General features: G+C 46.1%; 1 protein-coding gene across 12 annotated transcripts in view; it reads left to right on the top strand.

Annotated features, from left to right (window-relative positions):
- HERC1 (HECT and RLD domain containing E3 ubiquitin protein ligase family member 1) overlaps window positions 1-26,066 on the top strand; it is a 266,405-nt gene that overhangs the window by 107,304 nt on the left and 133,035 nt on the right. For 11 of the 12 annotated variants that reach the window (XM_030576953.1, XM_030576956.1, XM_030576954.1 and 8 more), the window contains exons 23-25: window positions 335-641; window positions 2,228-2,348; window positions 3,603-3,654. In XM_030576953.1, coding sequence (XP_030432813.1) covers window positions 335-641; window positions 2,228-2,348; window positions 3,603-3,654 — 480 coding nt within the window. The remainder of the gene's footprint in view (window positions 1-334; window positions 642-2,227; window positions 2,349-3,602; window positions 3,655-26,066) is intronic. The other variant, XM_030576957.1, reaches the window with a different exon arrangement.

The raw sequence follows: 26,066 nt of genomic DNA, 5'->3' as shown, positions 1-26,066 counted from the left end.
CTTTGAAGGTATTCAGTGGAGTGAAAGAATTTTGATCATTCCCTTTCTTGCTTCCTCTTAAGTAATTAGATTACAGTGTACTGCTGAAGGAATTGATTAGCAGCATGTCAGATTTTACTGTTCCCTTCATTTTAAATTTAACATTGTAAATGCTAGACTAAGTAACTAGTCTGTTTGTTAACTTGTTAATGGATCCTTTTTTTACTGTTAGGAAAAAAATTGTTATATTTTCCATTGTCGATGTCAATGTTTGGCCTAAACTGAAGATGACTATTTTATTATAATTTAGCTTTGCCTAGAAGTTAAGACCTTGTTTTTGTGTTGCATGTTACAGAAATATTTCAATGTTTCCTATCAGCCCGTGAAGTAGCTCGCAGTCGGGATCGAGATAGGATGAACACTGGAAATGGGACTAGAGTTGATGATCAGCCTCCTCAGTCCCAACAGGAACGAAGGGTTAGCACAGATCTTCCGGAGGGTCAAGATGTGTACACTGCTGCATGCAACTCTGTGATCCATAGATGTGCCTTGTTGATCTTAGGAGTAAGCCCTGTTATTGAAGAGCTCCAAAAACGAAGGGAGGAAGGACAGTTGCAGCAACCTTCAACTAGTACACCTGAAGGGATTGGACTCATGACTAGGTGGGATTCATTAACTGTTTAAAGTAGTTAATTTTCCTCTAGCTGTTTCCAAAAATATTTATTAAAATTTAGTAGATAACTCTTGAAGGTAAACTCAGGGTATGACAACAAAGAAAAAGAATTCAAGGCTTTAGATAAAACAACACTGATGCTTGGGTTTGGAGGGAAAGTGGTGCCTCAATTTTTCATAAAAGAACCCAACATGATATGGGCAACCTAGATATAGTACGATATACTTGAAACACTTTGATTTTTTGAAATTGAGTATAGCTGTGTGGACTCATCATAATGAAATCCAGATAATCTAGGATTTAAAATAATTTGATTTGTTGAAAAATTCATATTCATTAGTTTGACAAGAGTTTTTGTTTTGTTCTTTTGTTTATACTTGTTGTATGTATTGGGATTTTACATATCGTGTTAGGTAAAGATTACACTGCTTATACCCAAAATTTGGGGTTTTAAAAGAAAGTAATAACATAGACAGGCCGTAAAAACCTAATATGAATAGAAATGTTTTTTATGATTTAAAAAAAACCAAACTAAATATTTCCTGGAAAACAAAGAATTTTGTTAGCCAGATGCATGAAAACCAGAAAGGAAGGCAACTAGTTTCATTGTCTAAATTGGAGTGAAACAGCATGTGGCGTAAACAATATAAATTCTGATAGTCGAGTGTATTTAAAAAAAATTTAATTTTAATAATCTAAGGTATTGCTAGTAACACAGATGTAGTTTTTTTAATCTATCTTGACTTTTTCCTTTTTAACATCTGTCACACTGCCCAGTATAGTTATACTAAAAGCCTCTCGGTGTTTTTAGCTTTTCTTAGACTGTTTCACATTTAAACTGTATTTAAACTGAAATTTTAATAGAAATTTATAAAGAAGACTTTTTAATTTCAGTTCCATTTTTATTCTTTTTGACTGTTTGCTGGGAGTCCAGTCATTAAAACATGAGCAGCTGTGTCTGGTGGTGGTGTCAAAGTGGCTTTCATCTTCAGCATATTGACCTTAAAATTCACTTAATGGGTGGATCTTAAATGAATATAGTGCCTTTCCTTGTCTGTTGCCATGTCCTCTCTGCTAGAAATCTAAGTATTTCTGCATACTGAACATTATTGCATGTAACACTTACCGAAGAGCTCAGGGAGATTAATCATCTCAGGCTGCTGTCACATCTGCTGAACAGTAAGAGTGCTGAGGAACAATAATGTATGCTAATAGAAGGTGTTAATAAACATTTGCAAGCCCTTTCACGTCTTATTTCTGTCTCCTTTTGACCTTGAGACAATCCTCGTTAGACTTCTCCCAAATAAAGCTGTGTTGCCAACTGAATCAATATTTGACTATCAGTGCTTGCTTTTGTGTCTGATATAAACATTAATGGTGATACAGGTAGGTAGTATACACACTTTTTATGTTCATATACAAAGTTTAGTTTCTGAATATTATACCCTGAAATTAATATTTGTAGCAGAGACTTTGTACAACAACTTATGACTGCTAATTTACTTTAGTTTTGTATTCTATAAAGAGCATTTATGAAATAATTTTCTCTTTTATGTGCATATGTTTGTGAGGCAGGAGTGAAAGTCTTACTGCAGAGAGTCGTTCAACCCACGCTAGTTCAAACTATAGGCTGATCAAATCAAGGAGTGAATCTGATTTATCTCAGCCTGAATCAGATGAAGAGGGTTACTCACTGGTAGGTAAAACTAACTCGATGTTTTATGCAGTTTCAGGCTTACATCTATATTTTTTCAGATATAAAAGATATCTTAAACATGTACCATTTTGCTTAGAAGCATTATGAATTTGCAGTGGATATACAGAGGAGACCACAGCAAACCACCCACATTGCTATTGGGGAAACAAAGGATTGCACAAAAATGAACTTTAAAATGATTATAGGTTAGTTTAGGTTGTTTTTTTGTTGTTCATGAGTAAGGCTACATTTTAGTCGTTGGTATTTTTATTAAAAGTCATGGGCAGGTCATGGGCAGTAAACAAAAATTCACAGCCCGTGACCTGTCCATGACTTTTACTATATACCACTGACTAAAACTTGGAGGTGGTGGTGCTCAGGGGCGCAGCCTGGGAAGAGGGTTGGCAGGGCTAAGGCAGGCTCCCTACCCGGCTCCTGAGCTCCACGTGCTGCCTCTGCTCTGCCCCAGGCCCCGGTTCTGCAGCTCCCATTGGCTGGGAACTGCAGCCAATGGCAGCTGCAAGGGCGGTGCCTGCTGACAGAGGCAGCACATGGAGCTAGGCACTGAGTGAGGGGAGCCCCCTCCTTCCCCTCCAGGTAAGCACCGCCTCGCACCCCAATTCCCAGCCCTGAGCCCCCTCACACCCAAACTCCTGCTTTTGGGAGTGGGGGGAGACTGCCCCAGCAGCAGCCCATGCTCCTGGCCTGGAGTCTGCCAGAGTTGCTCAGGTGGCCCCCAGACCTGGCACACCAGCCCCTGCAAAAGTCCCGGAGATCAGGGAAAGTCACAGAATCCGTGACTTCCGTGACCTCCCTTACAAACACGGAACCTTATTCGTGAGCAATAGTGACATTTACCCAGCCAAAGCTATGCACTACAGTTTTTTTTCCCCTCAAAGGCTTAGAAATCTTGTTAAATGAAGAATTGGAGTATTCTGAGGAACATGATTTTAGATTTACATGTCTCCCAGACTAGCATGCTCACGTGGATCATGAAGTTTTGTTAAGAGTCTTTCCTTTTTTTTTTTTTTTTTTTTTAAGTTATGGCAGTTACAGTAATTAGTTCTTCAGAAATGTGGTATGTTCTCTGTCATGTTATTTAAAACTCAGATTGTTTTAACTAAAATAAAATGCTTTGCTTTGTCTCATTTCACTTAGTACTGAAAAGCTTTAAGAAAGCCTAAATCTTGAGATACTTTTTGTTGTACAATTAGAAAGAGAAATGAGGTTTTATATTCATTCTTTTAAATCTAGAGTGGAAGACGAAATGTTGATTTGGATTTGGCATCCTCACATAGAAAGAGGGGTAAGTTTTTATTAATATATTGGATATTGGTGTAAAGTGGTAGATTTTAAACTTGCTTTCAGTGTTTTTAAAAGTACTTTTAGATTCACATGAAATAACTTGTTTCTGAAGTATCATATATATGATCTTAGCTCATTAGAATGGTTCATGAAAACTGTTCTCTTATTTTAAAAAAATTAGAATTTTTGGAGTCTTTTAAAAATTACTGTTGACCATAAATAACCGCTCTTTGATCATGTATTTGTGTGGCAAAGATGTCTGATTGGTAAGTTCTAGAACCCAATGTATATATCTTTTCCTAGTGGGATATTTTTTAGGAGCTAGTGAGAGCTGTTTTATTAATTTAGATGCACTATAGAGGATAAAGGTGTTAGCACAACTCAGTTACTGTCCAACGTTAAACAAGGTCTGGGGATTGGATATGTTCTTTGAGTGCTTGCTCATATCGATTCCAGTTAGGTGTGCGCGCGCTGCGTGCACATTCGTCAGAAGATTTTTACCCTAGCAACACTCAGTGGGTCGGCTGGGCGCCCCCTGGAGTGGCGCCGCTATGGCGCCGGATATATACCCCTGCCGACCCAACCGCCCCCAGTTCCTTCTTACCGCCGTGTCGGTCGTTGGAACTGTGGAGTGCGATTTTACTGACCTCCACCTCCCTAGCTACTCGTAGTTCTCTAGTTATTTTTGTGTATATAGTTCAAAGTTAGTGTTATAGTTAAGAGGGGTTCGGGGATTAGCCCCTTCCCCGCACCCGGTGCTGGGACCTATGCCCGGTTCACCGGGTTTCAAACTGTGCTCGGCCTGTCACGAGCCGATGCCGACAGGAGATCCACACGATTCCTGTCTTAAGTGCCTCGAGGAATCTCACCTGGCAGATAAGTGTCGCATTTGCAAGGCTTTTAAGCCGAGAACAAAAAAGGAGTGGGACTTTCAGCTAAAACAGCTCCTCATGGAGGCGGCTCTTACCCCTCCCACCTTTGGCACCGAGCGCTGGTCAATCGACGGGCAGAAGCGCTTCCTTGGTACCGGACCGCGCCGGTACTGCCAAGGCCTCTTGGCACCAGCCATCGCCGGCACCGAAGTCGACTCGGCACTGCTCCCTCTCCCCGAGGTCGAGAAAGCCTAAGACGCCTACTGTTTCCATGCCACCTGCACCACAGTCAGAGAGCTCGTCTAAGTCGGATCGCCCGGCAACGACACCTGCCGTGGCACCGACTATGTCGGCACCGTCAATTCCTGTCCCACAAGGGCCATCGAGTCCAGTGTATGTCAGCTCCCCGGTGCAAGCCGTGATTGAGCTTACTATTCCATCCACACCGGAGACATTCTCAATGGCGAGGGATCTGATTGCCATGACAGAGTCGATGCTCCCTCAACCCCTGGCACCGGCGGTGCTGGTAATACAGTCTATCGGTAAGCCTGCGCCTTGATAAGACCATCCTCTGTCGGCACAGCAGAGCGGCACCGTTCACGATCACGGTCCTGCAGACGTTCTAGGTCCCGTAGGTGCTCCCGCTCCCGACGCCGCTCGCAGTCCCGGCACCGTTCTCCTCCTTGGTACCGGTCGCACTCGCGACACCATTCAGTATCCTGTTCGCCGGCCCACTACTGTCGGCACCGCTCCATCTCCCGGCACTGCTCCAGGCCTCGTGAATCTCGTAGCCGCTCCTGATGTCGAGCCTCGAGATCTCGGTCGACCTCCCGGCACCTCTCTGGTCGCAGGTCCAGATCTCGTTCCCGGTACCGGTATGCCTCCCGGTACAGGTCCCTGATGCCGAGTAGAGCAAGGTCCGCTAGAGACAGAGACTCTGCCCAGGGCTTTTCAGCCCCTCTATGGCCATCCAGACGCGCTTCAGTGTCGTCCCACACAGACAGCTCTTATGCACAGGACCGTGATTCCGATGTGCCCACCAGGGTCTTCCAAGAGACCCAGGCCCAGGACCAAAGCCCTCATCAGTGGTCTTTCTGAACATCTTGGGCGTACCACCAGGCCCAAGGCGTACCAGTAGTTCCGTCCCGCTCTGTCCCATCAGAGCACCGAGTGCCAGAGGCGACAGTTAGCCGTCCTCCTCCAACTGCTACGAAGGAAGCCCCAGTTCACCCACCGGCCTCCCACGTTCCACTGGAGCAGGAGGTCGCCCAAGAACATGAGGCCACACAGGACCCGCTCGTCCCCGGCATCTCCTCTTCCTCTTCTCCAGTTGAGACGGTGGCAGGAACATCCTCCTCAGGCCCTCCTCCAATCAACCTGAGAGCTGACATAACCTTAGTCCCAGATCTGGACCTTAGCGTCCAAAATATGGGGGTTAGCATGAAAACCTCCAAGCTTAGTCACCAGCTTGGACCTGGTACCTGCTGCCACCACCCAAAAAATTAGAGTGTTTTGGGGCACTCTGGTCTCACTGAAAAACCTTCCCTGGGGACCCCAAGACCCAAATCCCTTGAGTCTCACAACAAAGGGAAATAATCCTTTTTCCCTTCCCCCCTCCAGGTGCTCCTGGAGAGATACACAGACACAAGCTCTGTGAAACTACACAGAGACTCCCCCCTCTCTGTTCCCAATCCTGGAAACAAAAAGTACTTTCCTTTTCCCCCCAGAGGGAATGTAAAATCAGGCTAGCAATCCAACACACAGATCTCCCCGATTTCTTCCTCCCACCAATTCCCTGGTGAGTATAGACTCAATTTCCCTGAAGTAAAGAAAACTTCAACAGGTCTTAAAAGAAAGCTTTATATAAAAAGAAAGAAAAATACATACAAATGTGCTCTCTGTATTAAGATGATACAACACAGGGTCAAATTGCTTAAAAGAATATTGAATAAACAGCCTTATTCAAAAAGAATACAAATCAAAGCACTCCAGCACTTATATTCATGCAAATACCAAAGAAAAGAAACCATATAACTTACTATCTGATCTCTTTGTCCTTACACTTAGAAACAGAAGACTAGAAAGTAGAACTACTTCTCCAAAGCTCAGAGAAAGCAGGCAGGCAGACAAAAGACTCAGACACACAATTCCCTCCACCCAAAGTTGAAAAAATCCGGTTTCCTGATTGGTTCTCTGGTCAGGTGTTTCAGGTGAAAGAGACATTAACCCTTAGCTATCTGTTTATGACACGCCCCCCAAATTGCAGACAGTGGGGAAGCTCACTGGCGGCAATTTCCTTCTAGAATTTGAAAATAAACAGATTAATACAACACATGCACCTGTACATATACTACTAAGTATATAACTAACAGACTTTTACATTTTAAGAACACTTTTTAACTACTGGATTCTGGAAACTCTCACGGGAGAGTGCATCAGCAACTTTGTTAGAAGCTCCTCTGATGTGTTGAATTTCAAAATCAAAATCTTGGAGAGCTAAACTCCAACGAAGAAGTTTCTTGTTGTTCCCCTTGGCAGTATGAAGCCACTTTAATGCAGCATGGTCAGTTTGTAGTTGGAACCGCCGTCCCCAAACATATGGGCGTAGCTTTTCCAGGGCGTACACAATGGCATAGCATTCCTTTTCACTGACTGACCAGTGACTTTCCCTCTCAGACAGTTTCTTGCTGAGAAACACAACAGGATGGAAGTTGTGATCTGTTGCTTCCTGCATGAGCACTGCTCCTATACCACGCTCAGATGCATCTGTGGTTACTAGGAATGGCTTGTCAAAGTCCGGGGCCCTGAGTACAGGGTCAGACATGAGTGTTGCCTTAAGTTGGGTAAAGGCCTTTTGACACTCATCAGTCCACTTAACTGCATTTGGCTGGGTCTTTTTGGTCAGGTCGGTCAATGGGGCAGCGATTTGGCTGTAGTGTGGTACAAATCGCCTGTAGTATCCGGCCAAGCCTAAGAAGGATTGGACCTGTTTCTTTGACCTTGGGACAGGCCACTTTTGGATAGCATCCACCTTGGCCTGTAGGGGGTTTATGGTTCCTCGACCCACCTGGTGCCCCAGGTAAGTCACTCTGTTTTGGCCTATTTGACACTTTTTGGCCTTAACAGTTAGTCCTGCCTGCCTGATGCGCTCAAAGACCTTTTCCAGGTGTAGTAGGTGTTCGGGCCAGGAGTCTGAAAAAATGGCCACATCATCGAGGTAGGCAACTGCAAATTCTCCCAGTCCAGCTAGTAGACCATCTACCAGCCTCTGGAAGGTGGCGGGTGCATTTCGAAGGCCGAAAGGAAGGACATTGAATTCATACACCCCCGCATGGGTGACGAATGCTGACCTCTCCTTGGCAGGTTCATCTAGCGGTACTTGCCAGTACCCCTTGGTTAAGTCTATTGTAGAGATGAACTGGGCACGTCCCAACTTCTCCAATAGCTCATCGGTGCGTGGCATTGGATAGTTGTCCGGACGAGTTACCGCATTTAGCTTACGGTAGTCCACGCAAAAGCGTATTTCTCCATCTGGTTTGGGTACCAGAACCACTGGAGATGCCCATGCACTGGTCGATGGGCGGATTATACCCATCTGTAGCATGTTCTGGATCTCCCGTTCTATAGCAGCTTGGGCATGAGGAGACACTCGGTAGGGTGGGGTTCTGATTGGGTGAGCATTACCTGTATCAATGGAGTGGTATGCCCGTTCAGTCCGTCCTGGGGTGGCTGAGAACAATGGGGCGAAGCTAGTGCACAGCTCCTTAATTTGTTGCCGCTGCAGACGTTCCAGGGTGGTTGAGAGGTTTACCTCTTCCACGCCACCGTCTTTTTTTCCGTCGTAGTAGACACCGTCAGGCCACTCAGCATCATCTCCCTGGACTGTAAACTGACAAACCTGTAAGTCTCTGGAATAGAAAGGCTTGAGAGAATTAACATGGTACACTTTAGGCTTTAGTGAGGAATTGGGAAATGCTATGAGGTAGTTTACAGCTCCCAGGCGCTCTTGGACCGTGAATGGCCCTTCCCATGATGCTTCCATCTTATGGGCCTGTTGCGCCTTCAAGACCATAACCTGGTCTCCTACCTTGAAGGAACGTTCTTTGGCATGTCTGTCATACCAGGCCTTTTGCTCTTCCTGAGCATCCTTTAGGTTCTCTCTAGCAAGGGCTAAAGAGTGTCGGAGGGTGCTTTGTAGGTTGCTTACAAAGTCCAGAATGTTAGTTCCTGGAGAAGGCGTAAACCCCTCCCATTGCTGCTTCACCAACTGTAATGGCCCCTTAACCTCGTGACCATACACAAGTTCAAATGGTGAAAACCCTAAACTGGGATGTGGTACAGCCCTGTAGGCAAACAGCAACTGCTGCAACACTAGGTCCCAATTATTGGAGAATTCGTTGATGAATTTTCGTATCATGGCCCCCAAAGTTCCATTGAACCTTTCCACCAGGCTATTGGTTTGATGGTGGTACGGGGTGGCAACCAAGTGATTCACCCCATGAGTTTCCCACAGTTTTTCCATGGTCCCTGCCAGGAAATTAGACCCTGAATCTGTAAGGATGTCGGAGGGCCAACCTACCCTGGCAAAGATGTCTGTTAGGGCCAGGCACACAGTGTTAGCCCTGGTGTTGCCTAGAGCTACTGCTTCTGGCCATCGGGTAGCAAAGTCCACTAAAGTCAGTACGTACTGCTTTCCTCTGGGCGTCTTTTTTGGAAAAGGGCCCAGAATATCCACAGCTACTCGCTGAAATGGGACCTCAATTATGGGGAGTGGCTGGAGAGGGACCTTGACCTGGTCTTGAGGCTTTCCCACTCTTTGGCATACCTCACAAGACCGGACATACTTGGCAACGTCCTTGCCCATCCCCTCCCAGTGGAAGGACTTCCCCAATCGGTCCTTGGTTCTGTTCACCCCAGCATGGCCACTGGGATGATCATGGGCTAAGCTTAAGAGCTTCCCCCGGTACTTAGTTGGAACCACCAACTGTTTTTGCGGCTGCCATTCTTCCCGGTGTCCACCAGAAAGAATTTCCTTGTATAAAAGTCCTTGGTCTATAACAAACCGGGATCGATTAGAAGAGCTGAGAGGCGGTGGGGTGCTCCGTGCCGCCGCCCACGCTTTCTGAAGGCTGTCATCTGCTTCCTGCTCAGCCTGGAACTGTTCCCTTGAGGCTGGGGTCACCAGTTCTTCCTCAGACTGTGGACTTGGGCTTGGTCCCTCTGGAAGCGATGTAGGTGATGGGGTTGTTTCCATTGCTGGTGAACCGCTCTCTGCTGGTGCACCTGAGGGTATTTCAGGCTCTGGCTGAGCCTTTTGGGTATGGCTGTCTTTTGCTTCTGCCAGTTCTGGCTCGCTGGCGCCCTCTGGCGTTGAGTTTGAAGATGTGGTTGCACTTGCTGGTTGCTGTTCCAGTTCCGGGCCTGGGACTGGAGATGCTGTGGCTGTTTCAGTGGTTGGCATGGAATCTGGATCCACTACCTCTGTCTGGGTCTCTGGTAACACAGACGGGGCGTCTGTGGACGGCTCAGGAACAGGAATGGGTCTGGAAGCTTGCCTGGTTTGGCTACGTGTAACCATTCCCACTCTCTTGGCCCGCCTCACCTGGTTGGCCAAGTCTTCCCCCAGTAGCATGGGGATAGGATAATTGTCATAGACTGCAAAAGTCCAGATTCCTGACCAGCCTTTGTACTGGACAGGCAGTTGAGCTGTAGGCAAGTCTACAGCTTGTGACATGAAGGGGTAAATTGTAACTTTGGCCTTTGGGTTGATGAATTTGGGGTCAACGAAGGATTGGTGGATAGCTGACACTTGTGCCCCCGTGTCTCTCCACGCAGTAACCTTCTTTCCGCCCACTCTCAAATTTTCCCTTCGCTCCAAGGGTATTTGAGAGGCATCCGGGCCTGGGGGATCTTTGGTGTGATGGTGGTGTAATGAATTGCACTCGCATGGTGTTCTTGGGACAGTTGGCCTTGATATGTCCCGGTTCATTACACTTAAAGCATCTTCCATCTGATGGGTCACTGGGCCGAGGTGAGTTACTGGAGACTGGTGAGGTTGAAGGGTAGGGTATCTGTGGCTTTACTTGGGTGGTATGTGGGGTCTTTGGCTGTCCTCGGTTGTAGGGTTTATGGTCTGTGTGCCCCCTGTGGTAATCGTTCCCCTTGACAGTAGCTTTCTTGCTTTCTGCCAGTTCCATCCATTTGGCTCCAATCTCCCCCGCCTCAGCGATATCTTTGGGATTTCTATCTTGTATGTACCGTGTGATGTCTTCAGGAACACCATCCAAGAACTGCTCCATTTGTATGAGGAGGTTCAGTTCTTCCAAGGTTTGAATGTTGTTTCCTGTTATCCAGGCCTCATAGTTTTTTGCAATGTAGTAGGCGTGTTTGGGAAATGACACCTCTGGTTTCCACTTTTGGGTTCTGAAGCGCCGACGGGCATGATCTGGGGTTATCCCCATCCTGTATCTGGCCTTGGTTTGAAAAAGTTTATAGTCATTCATTTGCAGCTTAGGCATTTCAGCTGCCACCTCTGCTAAAGGTCCACTGAGTTGTGGCCTTAATTCTACCATGTACTGGTCTTTGGGGATGCTGTACCCAAGACAGGCTCTTTCAAAATTTTCCAAGAAGGCCTCGGTGTCATCACCTGCCTTGTAGGTGGGAAATTTCCTGTGCTGTGGAGCAATAATTGGCGCCGGGTTGTTAGGGTTGGCTGGGACATGCAGCCCAGCTTTTGCCAAGTCCAGTTCATGCTTTCTCTGTTTTTCCTTCTCTTCATCTTCTTTTTGTTGTTTTTCCATTTCTCGGCGGTGGGCCAACTCTTCCTCTGCTTGTTTCCTTCGGTAGGCCACCTCTTCTTCTAGTTTTCTTTTATGTGCTGCCTCTAAGGCTGCCTGTTCTCTTTGGTAGGCTGCCTGTTCTCTTTGGTAGGCTGCCTCTCTGATCTGTTCTTCTCTTTCTTTCATTTCCATTTGTCGCCTGTGCTCAGCGTCTTTGAATTGCTCTTCGGCCTCAATTTTTGCCTTAGAAGTCATGATTCCTGTTTTCTTGTGTTGGGGTGCCCTCCGGTGTTTCTCTTCTGAACTGCAGGCTCTCTGTTGCCTCCTGAAGTCTGCCTAGCAACAGTGCCTTTAGCTAATCTTCAATGTTAAGTAAACCTGAAAAACCACTTTATTTGCATTCATATAGTGCTGGTATGACTCTCAATGGGAGTGCTATTGTGTGACAAAAGACCCGTGATAGTCCTTAACGACTTCTTGCTAAACATGCAAGCCACAAACTGCCAGAGAGAGCAGAAAAAAAAAATTCTCTCTGGTTCCCTTTTAAAACCAACTGTTTCTCTCTGCTAAAAAGCCCTTAGCAGAGAAAAGAAAAATATAATATTCCTACTGGCTTCTGGATTCTGTCTATCTCCCAACCGCTGCTACACCATGACATAACCTTAGTCCCAGATCTGGACATAGCGTCCAAAATATGGGGGTTAGCATGAAAACCTCCAAGCTTAGTCACCAGCTTGGACCTGGTACCTGCTGCCACCACCCAAAAAATTAGAGTGTTTTGGGGCACTCTGGTCCCACTGAAAAACCTTCCGTGGGGACCCCAAGTCCCAAATCCCTTGAGTCTCACAACAAAGGGAAATAATCCTTTTTCCCTTCCCCCCTCCAGGTGCTCCTGGAGAGATACACAGACACAAGCTCTGTGAAACTACACAGAGACTCCCCCCTCTCTGTTCCCAATCCTGGAAACAAAAAGTACTTTCCTATTCCCCCCAGAGGGAATGCAAAATCAGGCTAGCAATCCAACACACAGATCTCCCCGATTTCTTCCTCCCACCAATTCCCTGGTGAGTATAGACTCAATTTCCCTGAAGTAAAGAAAACTTCAACAGGTCTTAAAAGAAAGCTTTATATAAAAAGAAAGAAAAATACATACAAATGTGCTCTCTGTATTAAGATGATACAACACAGGGTCAATTGCTTAAAAGAATATTGAATAAACAGCCTTATTCAAAAAGAATACAAATCAAAGCACTCCAGCACTTATATTCATGCAAATACCAAAGAAAAGAAACCATATAACTTACTATCTGATCTCTTTGTCCTTACACTTAGAAACAGAAGACTAGAAAGTAGAACTACTTCTCCAAAGCTCAGAGAAAGCAGGCAGGCAGACAAAAGACTCAGACACACAATTCCCTCCACCCAAAGTTGAAAAAATCCGGCTTCCTGATTGGTTCTCTGGTCAGGTGTTTCAGGTGAAAGAGACATTAACCCTTAGCTATCTGTTTATGACAAGAGCTTATCAGGACCTCCTGAGGAGGGTAGCACTCAATATGAACCTCCAGGTGGAGGAGGTCCCGGAGGTAGAGGACCCGGTAGTGGACATTCTGTCAGCGAATGCCCCCACCAGAGTTGCCTTACTGTTTATTCGGACCATCCAGGCCAATGCCAATACTATATGGCAGTCTCCAGCCTCTATCCCTCCTGCGGCCAGGGGAGTCGAGCTTAAATACATGGTACCCTCTAAAGGGTACAAGTATTTGTATGTCCATCCTCCTCCCTGCTCACTGGTTGTCTAGTCTGTTAATGAGAGAGAACGCCATGGCCAGCAGGCGCCAGCCCCGAAATCGAAGGAGGCAGCCGCGGTTTCAGGCGATGGCAACAGTCATCCGAGGTCTACAGAATTTCCCGATGACCTCGGCTCGCACTTGTCTCCATCTCCTGGGTCACATGGCTGCCTGCACGTTCGTGACGAAATACGCCAGGCTGCGCCTCCGTCCTCTCCAAGCTTGGCTCAACTCGGTATACCGCCCGGGCAGGGACCCAATAGACACGATAGTCACCATTCCCCCAAGCACCCTAGGCTCCCTAGACTGGTGGCTGACTCCCTGCCTAGTGTGTACAGGGCTGCCATTCATCCGCCCCAACCCTCAATGTCCCTGACGATGGACGCGTCATCTCTTGGCTGGGGTGCTCACCTTGGTCACCTTCGTACTCAAGGCCTCTGGTCACCCCAGGAGCTGGCATTACACATAAATATCCGAGAACTGAGAGCAGTCCGCCTGGCGTGCCAGGCGTTCCAGCAACATTTACAAGGCCGTTGTGTCTCAGTGTTTACAGACAACGCAACGGCCATGTACTACATAAACAAGCAGGGAGGGACACAATCTTCCTCCCTTTGTCAGGAAGGCCATTCAACTCTGGGACTTTTGCATAACCCACTCGATAGACCTGGTAGCGTCCTTTCTCCCAGGGGTTCGGAACACTCTGGCGGATCGACTCAGAAGGTCCTTCCTGTCTCACGAGTGGTCGATCCGCCAGGACGTTATTCATTCTGTTTTCCAAAAGTGAGGATTTGCCCACATAAACCTGTTTGCTTCCCGCGCGAACAGGAAATGCCAGATGTTCTGCTCCTTCCAAGGTCTTTCCCCGGGATCGATCTTGGACACTTTCCTGATGCCTTGGAAGAGCCAGCTGCTTTATGCCTTCCCACCATTCCCGCTGGTTCACAAGGTCCTGCTAAAACTCCGCAGGGACAGAGCGCGTCTAATCATGATCGCTCCAGCGTGGTCCAGGCAGTGCTGGTACACCACGTTGCTCGACCTGTTGATAGCCAACCTGATTACCCTGCCACTCCACCCAGACCTCATAACTCAGGACCATGGCAGACTTGGCCACCCAGACCTGCAGGCCCTTCACCTCACGGCGTGGCTGCTGCAGTCAGAGTTATGTTGCTGTGCATCAGTTCGACAAGTTCTCCTGGGTAGCAGGAAACCTTCCACCCAGTCAACGTATCTGGCCAAGTGGAAGTGTTTCTCCTGCTGGTGTGAAACGCATAATCTTACTCCCACTGAGGTCCCGATTCCCTCTATTTTGGACTACCTCTGGTCTCTCAAACAGCAGGGCCTAGCAATATCATCACTGAGGATACACTTGGCAGCCATCTGTACCTACCACCCAGGGGAAGGCGGCCATTCTGTGTTCTCACACCCTATTGTTTCGAGATTCCTCAAGGGCTTGGAGCACTTATACCCCCAAGTACGTCACGCAGCCCTGACCTGGGACCTCAACCTGGTTTTAACCAGACTTACGTCTCCCCCATTCGAGCTGTTAGCAGCCTGCTCGCTACTCTACCTGTCTTAGAAGACAGCTTTCTTCGTAGCCAATACATCGGCCAGACGAGTCTCCGAGCTCAGGGCTCTTACGGTAGATCCGCCGTACACTGTGTTCCACAGGGACAAGGTGCAGTTGCAACCACACCCGGCATTCCTCCCTAAGGTGGTTTTGGCATTTCATGTTAACCAGGACATCTTTCTCCAGGTCTTCTTCCCAAAGCCACACTCAACGCGACGGGAGCAACAATTGCACTCCCTGGACGTCTGTAGAGCGCTTGCTTTTTATATTGAGCGGGCAAAACCCTTTCGTAAAACACCCCAACTCTTTGTCGCACTAGCAGACGGAATGAAAGGTCTACCTGTTTCCTCTCAGAGGATCTCATCTTGGGTGATGGCATGCATCCGTGCTTGTTATGATTTGGCTCATATTTCCCCAAGCCACATCACCGCGCATTCTACCAGAGCTCAGGCTTCATCTGCCGCCTTCCTGGCTCGTGTACCTATCCAGGAGATATGTCGTGCAGCTACCTGGTCTTCGGTCCACACCTTTGCTTCACATTATGCTCTGGTTCAACAGTCCAGAGATGATGCAACCTTTGGCTCAGCAGTTTTGCATTCTGCAACATCTCACTCCTACCCGACTGCCTAGGTAAGGCTTGGGAATCACCTAATTGGAATCGAGCAAGCACTTGAAGAAGAAAAGATGGTTACTCACCTTTGTAACTGTTCTTCTTCGAGATGTGTTGCTCATATCCATTCCAAACCTGCCCTCCTTCCCCACTGTCGGAGTCGCCGGCCAGAAGGAACTGAGGGGCGGTTGGGTCGGCAGGGGTATGTATCCAGCGCCATAGCGGCTCCACTCCAGGGTGTGCCCAACCGACCCACTGAGTGTTGCTAGGGTAAAAATCTTCCCACGAATGTGCACGCAGCGCGCACACACCTAATTGGAATGGATACGAGCAACACATCTCGAAGAACAACAGTTACAAAGGTGAGTAACCGTCTTTTTTGAACTGTAGTGTGGCCTTGTCTTTCCCTCTTCCACTCATCCGCCACCCCACCCAGTGCTTCCCTCCTCACCCACCCCTCTCAGGCTACCTGACGAGTTTTCCCCCTGTTTGTGTGATGATTTTATAAAGAATGCATGATTTGGATACAATAATGACTCTATTGCCTCTGAAATCGGTGATCGAAATAGGGATGTCATTTGGCTTACAGAGAAGTAGAGTGAACCAAGAGGGCAGGTTTTCATCAAGAAGAAACAAAGAGAACTGTCACACTGTAGCCTGGCCAGTCATGGAACTGGTTTTCAAAGCTTCTCTGATGTGCAGGGAGCCCAGCTGTGCTCTTCTAATTGCCCTGGTGTCTGGCTGCATGTAATCAGACATCAGACGATTTGCCTCAACCTCCCACCCTGCCGTAAACGTCTCCCCCTTACTCTCACAGATATTGTGGAGCACACAGCAAGCAGCAATAACAATGGGAATATTGGTTTCACTGAGGTCTAACCTAGTCAGTAAACTGCACCAGTGAGCTTTTAAATGTCCAATTACACATTCTACCACCATTCTGCACTTGCTCAGCCTATAGTTGAACTGCTCCTTACTGCTGTCCAGGGTACCTGTGTATGACTTCATGTACCATGGCATTAAGAGGTAGGCTGGGTCCCCAAGGATAACTATAGGCATTTCTACATCCCCAATGGTAATTTTCTGGTCTGGGAAGTAAGTTCCTTCCTGCAGCTATTCAAACAGACCAGAGTTCCTGAAAATGGGAGGATCATGCACCTTTCCCGGCCATCCCACATTGATGTCCATGAAATGTCCCTTTTGTGATCCACCAGTGCAGCATAATTGAAAAGTATCCCTTATGGTTTTACGTACTGGCTGCCAAGGTGGTCTGGTGCCAAGATAGGAATATGCGTTCCATCTATCACCCCACCAGTTAGGGAATCCCATTGCAGCAACGCTATCCACTATGATCTGCATATTTCCCAGAGTCACTACCCTTGATAGTAGCAGCACAGTAATTGCATTGGCTACTTGGATCACTGCAGCCCCCACAGTAGATTTGCCCACTCCAAATTGATTCCTGACTGACCAGTAGCATTTCAAGCTTCCAGAGGACTATCACCACTTGCTTCTCAGCTGTGAGGGCTGCTCTCGTCTTGGTATTCTGGCACTTCAGGGCATGGGAAAGCAAGTCACAAAGTTCCATGAAAGTGCCCTTACGCATGCGAAAGTTTCGCAGCCACTGGGAATCATCCCAGACCCGCAACACTTTGCGGTCCCAGCTGTCTGTGCTTGTTTCCCTGTCCAGAATCAGCATTCCACGGCATGAACCTGCCCCATTACCACCATAATGTCCAAATTGCCAGGGCCCGTGCTTTGACGGAAGTCTGTATCCATGTCCTCATCACTATCGTGATCGCGCTGTCGTCACCTCCTCGCCTGCTTTTGCAGGTTCTGCACATACTGCAGGATAATGCGCAAGGTGTTTACAATGCTCACTACAGCAGCGGTGAGCTTAGTGGGCTCCATGCTTGCCGTGGTATGGTGTCTGAAGGAGCGCAGGAAAGCAGAGTTGCAGCAAAATCGATGGATGACAACAGATGCCACAAGAATAGATATTTATACAGAACGACGAGAAGACCTGCAAGGTGGATTCGTGGTGCCAGGAGAAGAGAGTTGCAGCGAAAGCAGTGGAGGACGACGGTTAGTACCGCGCCGATTTCCCGAGGAAGAACACACATACCTGTGATCCCATGACAGACAACATGGAGAAATTTGCTATCGAGGCAATAGCTGCAGAGCAAAGTTGCAGCGGAAGCGGTGTATGACGACGGTTAGCAGTCCTACTGCACCATCTGCTGACAGCAGCACCTAGGACACAACGGCAGTGGTGTCGGTGAACTGAGCTGAGCGGGCTGCATGCTTGCTGTGGTATGGCGTCCGCGCAGAAAAAAGGCGTGAAATGATTGTCTGACGTTGCTTTCATGGAGGGAGGGGAGACTGACGACATGTACCCAAAACCACCCACAACAATGTTTTTGCTCCATCAGGCATTGGGAGCTTAACCCAGAATTCCAATGGGTGGTGGAGACTGCGGGAACTGTGGGATAGCTACCCACAGTGCACCACTTCGTAAGTCGATGATAACCACAGTAGTGAGGACATACGCCTCCAACTTATGCACTTAGTGTGGACATACACAATCGACTGTATAAAATTGATTTCTAAAAATTGACTTCTATAAAATCGACGTCATTTCGTAGTGTAGACATACCCTTATAGACTAACAAATTTATTAGGGCATAAGCTTTCGTGGGCTAAAACCCACTTCATCAGATGCATGCAGTGGAATACAGTAGGAAGATATTTACACACACACACACACACACACACACACACACACACACACACACACACACACAGAGAAAAGTGGGTGTTGCCCTACCAACTCTAGCAAGACTCATCATTTAAGGTGGGCTATTATCAGCAGGAAGGAAAAAAAAAACTTTTGTAGTGATAATCAGGATGGCCCGTTTCAAACAGTTGACAAGAAGGTGTGAGTAACAGTAGGGGAAAAATTAGCATGGGGAAATAGTTTTTAGTTTTGTGTAAAGACTCATCCACTTCCTGTATTTATTAAAGTCTAAATTAATGGTGTCCAGTTGGCAAATTTATTCCAGTTCTGCCGTTTCTCATTGGAGTCTGTTTTTGAAGATTTTTTGTTGAAGGATTACTACTTTTAGGTCTGTAATTGAGTGTCCAGGGAGGTTGAAGTGTTCTCCAACTGGTTTTTTAATGTTATAATTCTTGACGGTTGATTTTTGTCCATTTATTCTTTTGCATAGAGACTGTCTGGTTTGGCCAATGTACATGGCAGAGAGGCAGTGCTGGCACACGATGGCATATATCATATTGGTAGATGTGCAGGTGAACGAGCCCCTGATGATGTGGCTGATGTGATTAGGTCCTATGATGGTGTAGCCAATATGTCCATGTGCACATATGTGCTGTCGCTTGCCAGATTCCACTTGCTCTCTGTCCAAGTATGATACAAATGAACCACACTCCTGCCCCCATTCAAATGGTGACCTTGAACTTGAAAAAGGAGATACTCTTTTCAGTCTCTTTCCCAGCAACAAAGCTGGTCACAGATGCCTTAAGGACAGATTGAGGCACCTACCTGAACCACCTTCAGATGCAAGGAACATGGTCTCATAATCATCTGAAGCGCCATATGAACCTCTTGGAACTAAGAGCCATCCGTCTAGCCTGCACTGCTTTCCTACTTGCTCTTTGGAACTCTACTCTGCAGATCCTGATGGACAATGCTTCAGCTATGTACTGTGTAAACAAACGAAGTGCTCAATTATCCATTTGTCTGGAAGCAGTGAGTTATGGGAGTAGTTCCATCAGCACAGAGGGAGGCTGCTAGCTCTACACCTTCCAGTAGTCAGCAATGACCTGGTGCACTTACTGAGCAGAAACATAGTAACTAGCCATGAGTGGTCACTGCAGAAATCCATCTAGGCCCAATATTCTGCCAGTGGGGGACTCCCTCCATAGGTCTGTTTGCTAGAGCAGTCAATGCCATGTGCTGGGACTTCTGCTCTAGAGGCAGGGTGAGTCCAAACTCCCTTCCAGATGTCTTTTCTTCGATAGTCTCAAGGACTCCTATGTACCTTCCCACCTATCTCCCTGATTCCCTGTGATAATATCCAACATCAGATGAGACAAAATTACAGTAATTAAGATAGCTGCCTACTGGCCAAGTCAGTTTATCTGTTGCATTTCCTGCAGATGTCCAGACCACCACCTATATACCTTCCCATCTGCCAGACATAATATCATAAAACCAGGGTCAAATACTGCACTGAGATCCATAATTTTTAGAGATGATAGCCTGGATGTTGGCTGGATGAATAGGATTGAAAGCGACTGCTTCTAGCAGGTTCAGGAGATTTCTTTTACTAAGCTGGAAACCTTCTGCCAGGTAAACTTACTCCTCAGAGTGGAAAAGATTTCTATATGGGCAGCCCAAAACAATATGAATGCAGTAGAGGCCTCAATGCCAAAGGTTCTGGACTAGATGTTGCTCCTGAAGTAGGCAGGACTAGCATTTAGCTGTTTTAGGAAAAGTTTACACTGCAGCTTGGAGGTTTGATTCGCAGCACAGATGGACAAACTCACGCTAGCTCACGTTGAGCTAGCTTGCTAAAAATGGTAGTGTGGATGTTGTGGCCTCTGCTGGCTGCTTGAGCCAGCTGCTCGAGTTTGGACTCACAGGGTTGTGTGGACCTTGTGTTTAGTGGACTTTGACATGGGCGGTAGGCTGAACTGCTGCACACCTCAATGTCCACATAGCTGTATTTATCATGCTAGCTCAAGCTTAGCTAGCACAAGTCTGTCTACCCATGTTGGAATCACACTTGCCAGCTGCATTCTAGACATACCCTCAAAGTCCACCTGGCAGCAATATCGGTGGCTGTGTTCCAAAACGATCACATTTAATCTTCTGACAACCTTGGGGTTGAGATTTCTCAAAGGCCTTCTTCAGATCTGCCCTCCAAGTAGAGACCTAACTTTTGGATGGGACCTCGACATCTTCTTACAGATCATGGAGCCTCCTTTCAGAACATTATCAGATGCTCGATATACCATCTTACCACCAAGATAACTCAACACATCAGTGTTGAGAGTCAGTAAGCTCCTGGCTCTTACGTCTGTATACATCCTTCCAAAGGCAAAAGATGTTGATGAAATAACACACTAAGTTCTTCCCTAAAGTGGTTTCAGAATTCCATCAGAATCAGTCTGTCGTCTTACTAGTTTTCTTCCTGAAGTTGCACTCTTTGCAAGGAGAAAAGAAGCCTAATTATCTGGATATTTCCAGGGCCTTGCTCTGTTACCTCAACAGTACCAATCATTTAGGCTGTCTCCCTTTGTGGTCAGACCCAGCACGTCAAAGGCCAAGCTATTTCATACCTCAGAATCTTGAAATGAATCGCATGGCGTATTTCCACCTGCTGTCAATTGGCTGGCAAGCTTCTCTCTCCAAACATCAAGGCTTGCTCCACCATGGCACAAGCAACGTCCTCAGCATACTTCAGAAATGTGCCAATCTCTTAAATCTATAAGGCACCCACGAAAGCTCATGCTCCAAAATGTCTGTTAGTCTATAAGGCGCCACAGGTTTCTTTGCTGCTTTTAAGGATCCAGAATAACATGGCTGCCCCTCTGATACTTGATACCATGCAAGGCACTGCATTTAGCCGTATGGAGTGTAAATCCATCATCCTGATGAAGAAACTTGCACAAATACAGACAGATATCATCTTCCTTTTGAAATGCAAACGGATGGACATCATACCAAATGGACTAAAGGTAAAAAATCCACTGCTATCTACATACTACACAGACCACAGTGAGAGATTATGCCGTACTCTGTCAAAGAAACTGAGGAACCACCTGATCAGCATCCTATACAGCAAACAGGAAAACATCAAAAAAGAGCTCTCCAACCTGGAGACTCTCATTAATAACCAAACTTCCATACAAACGGACTTCACTAAAATAAGACAGGAGATCTACATTACTCACTTCACCTCTCTACAAAGAAAAAAGGACTGTAAGCTGTCTAAACTCCCACCTGCCACATGGGGCCACAACCATGGTACCCCTAACCCACCCAGCAATATCGTCAATCTATCCAACTACACACTCAGCCCAGAAGAAAAGTCTGTCCTATCTCGGGGACTCTCTTTCTGACCTGCCACCCCCACCAATATGATACAGTTCTGCGGAGATCTGGAAGCCTACTTTTGCCGTCTCTGACTCAAAGAATACTTTCAGGACAACACTGAACAGCGCACTGATACACAGGTACCCTCCCACCAACAGCACAAGAAGAACAACTCCACATGGACTCCTCCTGAGGGTCGAAATGACAGTCTGGACCTATACATTGAATGCTTTCGCCAACGTGCACAGGCAGAAATTGTGGAAAAACAACATCGCTTGCCTCGTAACCTAAGTCGTGCAGAATGCAATGCCATCCACAGCCTCAGAAACCACCCTGACATTATCATCAAAGAGGCTGATAAAGGAGGTACTGTTGTCATCATGAACAGGTCTGACTACCAAAAGGAGGCCGCCAGACAACTCTCCAATACCAGATTCTACAGGCCACTTCCCTCAGTTCCCACTAAGGAATACACTAAGAAACTGCACCATCTACTCAGGACACTCCCTACACTAACACTGGAACAAATCAACATACTCTTAGAGCCCCGACCAGGGTTATTCTATCTACTACCCAAGATCCGCAAACCCGGAAATCCTGGACTCCCCATCATCTCGGGCATTGGCACTCTCATTGAAGGACTGTCTGGATATGTGGACTCTCTACTCAGACCCTATGCCACCAGCACTCCCAGCTATCTCTATGACACCACTGATTTCCTGAGGAAACTACAATGCATTGGTGACCTTCCAGAAAACACCATCCTAGCCACCATGGATGTAGAGGCTTTCTACACAAACATCCCACACACAGATGGAATACAGGCTGTCAGGAACAGTATCCCTAATGATGCCACAGCACAACTGGCTGCTGAGCTCTGTGCCTTTATCCTCACACACAACTATTTCAAATTTAATGACAATATATATCTCCAGATCAGTGGCACCGCTATGGGCACCCGCATGGCCCCACAATATGCCAATATTTTTATGGCCGACCTGGAACAACGCTTCCTCAGCTCTCATCCACTCACGCCCCTTCTCTACCTACGCTACATTGATGACATCTTCATCATCTGGACCCATGGGAAGGAATCTCTGGAAAAATTCCACCACGATTTCAACAGCTTCCACCCCACCATCAACCTCAGCCTGGACCAATCTACACGGGAGGTCCACTTCCTAGACACCACGGTGCAAATAAGTGATGGTCACATTAACACCACCATATACCGAAAACCTACCGACCGCTATGCCCACCTTCATGCCTCCAGCTTCCATCCCGGGCACATCACACGATCCATTGTCTACAGCCAAGCACTGAGGTACAACCACATCTGCTCTAACCCCTCAGACAGAGACCAACACCTACAAAATCTCCACCAAGCATTCTCAAAACTACAATACCCGCACTAGGAAATAAGGAAACAGGTCAACAGAGCCAGATGTGTACCCAAAAGCCTCCTACTGCAAGACAAACCCAAGAAAGAAACCAACAGGACTCCACTGGCCATCGCATACAGTTCCCAGCTAAAACCCCTCCAACACATCATCAGGGATCTACAACCCATCCTGGACAATGATCCCACGCTTTCACGGGCCTTGGGTGGCAGGCCAGTCCTCGCCCACAGACAACCTGCCAACCTGAAACATATTCTCACCAGTAACTGCACACCGCACCATAGTAACTCTAGCTCAGGAACCAATCCATGCAACAAACCTTGATGCCAACTCTGCCCACATATCTACACCAGCGACACCATCACAGGACCTAACCAGATCAGCCATACCATCACCGGTTCATTCACCTGCACGTCCACCAATGTAATATACGCCATCATATGCCAGCAATGCCCCTCTGCTATGTACATCGGCCAAACTGGACCGTCTCTACGGAAAAGGATAAATGGACACAAATCAGATATTAGGAATGGCAATATACAAAAACCTGTAGGAGAACACTTCAGCCTCCCTGGCCACACTATAGCAGACCTTAAGGTGGCCATCCTGCAGCAAAAAAACTTCAGGACCAGACTTCAAAGAGAAACTGCTGAGCTTCAGTTCATCTGCAAATTTGACACCATCAGCTCAGGATTAAACAAAGACTGTGAATGGCTTGCCAACTACAAAACCAGTTTCTCCTCCCTTGGTTTTCACACCTCAACTACTAGAACAGGGCCTCATCCTCCCTGATTTGAACTAACCTTGTTATCTCTAGCTTGCCTGTATATATATATACCTGCCCCTGGAAATTTCCACTACATGCATCTGATGAAGTGGGTATTCACCCACGAAAGCTCATGCTCCAAAACATCTGTTAGTCTATAAGGTGCCACAGGATTCTTTGCTGCTTTTACAGATCCAGACTAACACAGCTACCCCTCTGATACTATAAAAAAGAGTTTGCCCTGCTTGGTGGTTCTGCAGGCAGGTATGGAAGGAAAGCTTTGCTTTTTCACTTGCATGAACCTCAAGTTCTTATTCGATCCAAAAATGCAAGCAGGGACTGAATGGCTAATTCTCCATTCCCTGTTTCTTCAGATGCTCCACCTGAGCAGTAGCATGACAAGAAGTCCCCTTCTTCTGCCTTTGGATCCTTTGGAGCTCTTAGACCCACCCATTACTCAATCAGATTCTAGAAAGCTGCCATCAGCTTCCACCCCAGCAAGGTAGAAATCCCTCCAGAAATCTTCCGTGAAATGTTTTTAGCCACTGGAGATGGAGAGGAGAGATTAGTATCTTCCCTGGGTGCCTCTCAGCCTTCTCTTCTCCTCTCCTCTCCTCTCTTTTGTCTATTATTGATTCATCATCTTCAGTCTTGCCAGACCAGAGAGAGCCCCCAGCACTGATGTAGCTCAGTAGGCAGCATCCTGTCTGCATTCTTTGTTTATATCCGTCAGATCTTTTTCCCAGTTCCTTTAGGGCAGGAAAGAGTGAGTATTAATGCATCTAAATGGTGGTTTGTGCAAATAAAACCCCAGATTCTGCATGTACATTTGTGGTAAATACACACACATTTAGACATGCAATCACACATACAATTTTGTGGGCAAACAAAACCACGAGTGTGTCTGTCTCAATCTGTTATGAGTTGGTATGTTGCACAAATGTCTGTGATGAGATGGTATATTGCTCATATGTTCTTTAGTACAGTTTCTTAAATTTCTAGTAACTTGAATTATAACCAGCAGGATACAATCGTGCAGATACCTTAAATCTAAATTATCTGCTGTTGCAGTAATAGAAATATTTTTCAGTACCTGTAGTAGTCAGTGTAATTCTGAATTTTTGAATTAAATAATTGTGTTTCTTAAGTATGGAATATAAATATATATAAGCACATGGATATAAATGCAACAGAAGAGGAAACACAAAATCAAAAATTATGATGCAGAGGACTTACAAGGTTTGTGCTGCCTAGATGATACAAACTAATGAATATTGTTACCAAGAAAATGCTTTCTTCAGAGTTTGCTTGTTGATGGTTTTCATGCATGGATGAAATGCAGATAGATCAATTAAATTTGAGCCAGGGTAATATTAAGAAAGAATTTTTTTAAATGTTGTCTTTTGTATCAAATGTCTCCTTTTGTCTTCTGATTCTTATATGGTAGTGTATTTACTCCTTTTTGGCCAGTTGAGCCCCAGAAAAAAGAAGAGCTTCAAGCAAGTACATGATGGCATGTTTATTTTTTTCCCCCCTCTTTAGCTTCCCTACATATTTTATGTTTTATAAAGTATGTATTGCAGCTGTGCCACATTCATTTTGAAAACTCCATTATTAAAAGCTAGCTTATAAGGACAAGTAAACATTCAATCGTTTTTCATGTAAGCTTCAAGGTTATTGCTCTGTGGAATTTTTTTATGCATAACTATATTCACATGATCCAAAATGCTCTATAAGAAATCCTTAGTGTAACTGTGTAGGTCCTAAGAGTTCCATGTCTATCTCGCAGCTAAGCTAATGCAGAGCCAAATATTTCATTGTTTGAATTTTTACTTTAAACATTTTTCTCAGAACATGTGATTTTTTTTTGTTTGTTTGTTCATTCTTGCTTTATATATGCTAACTTTTGAAAAATTTGTTTTGTACCAAACCCATCATATTTTAACATTGCATCCATTAAAAATAATCTGGCTATATTCAGCTGGAATCCTTCTTCATGTTCATTAATTTCATATTGCTTCTCAGAGCCCTTGATTTTTCTCATCCTCTTAAACACTATTTTTTTTGGCGCAATAATGTCAGTTAAATTTTTTAATTGGTTTTGAAACTTTTCCATCTATATCAACTTATTTATGTTATGGCTCAGTAATAGCAACTGTTTCTCTCAAATTCTTTTTCTATTAACAAAATTAAAAATTCACTTAATATTTTGTCAGACCTTGATGACAGGGTAGCATCATCCCGTACATGGTTTTAATAAACTATTTTTCTTCACTGCTTTTTCTGTACTAGCCCTTTGATGTTTGGAGCCATGGGGTGAGAGTCTGTCATGTGCTTTTAAAGGTTCAGTGCAGAATTCACCATCTGGGGTGAAGGGGAACTAAGGCCTTGTCTACACCACAAAGTTGCAGCGCTGGGGAGGGAGTTATAGCGCTGCAACTTAGGAGGTGTACACATCTGCAGGGCATCACCAGCGCTGCAACTCCCTGTTTGCAGCGCTGGCCGTACACC

This window comes from Gopherus evgoodei, chromosome 10, assembly GCF_007399415.2.
Source record: "Gopherus evgoodei ecotype Sinaloan lineage chromosome 10, rGopEvg1_v1.p, whole genome shotgun sequence".
Lineage (NCBI taxonomy): Eukaryota > Metazoa > Chordata > Testudines > Testudinidae > Gopherus > Gopherus evgoodei.
The sequence above is the reverse complement of the archived record's forward strand: the minus strand, read 5'-3'. Positions and strand labels throughout refer to the sequence as shown.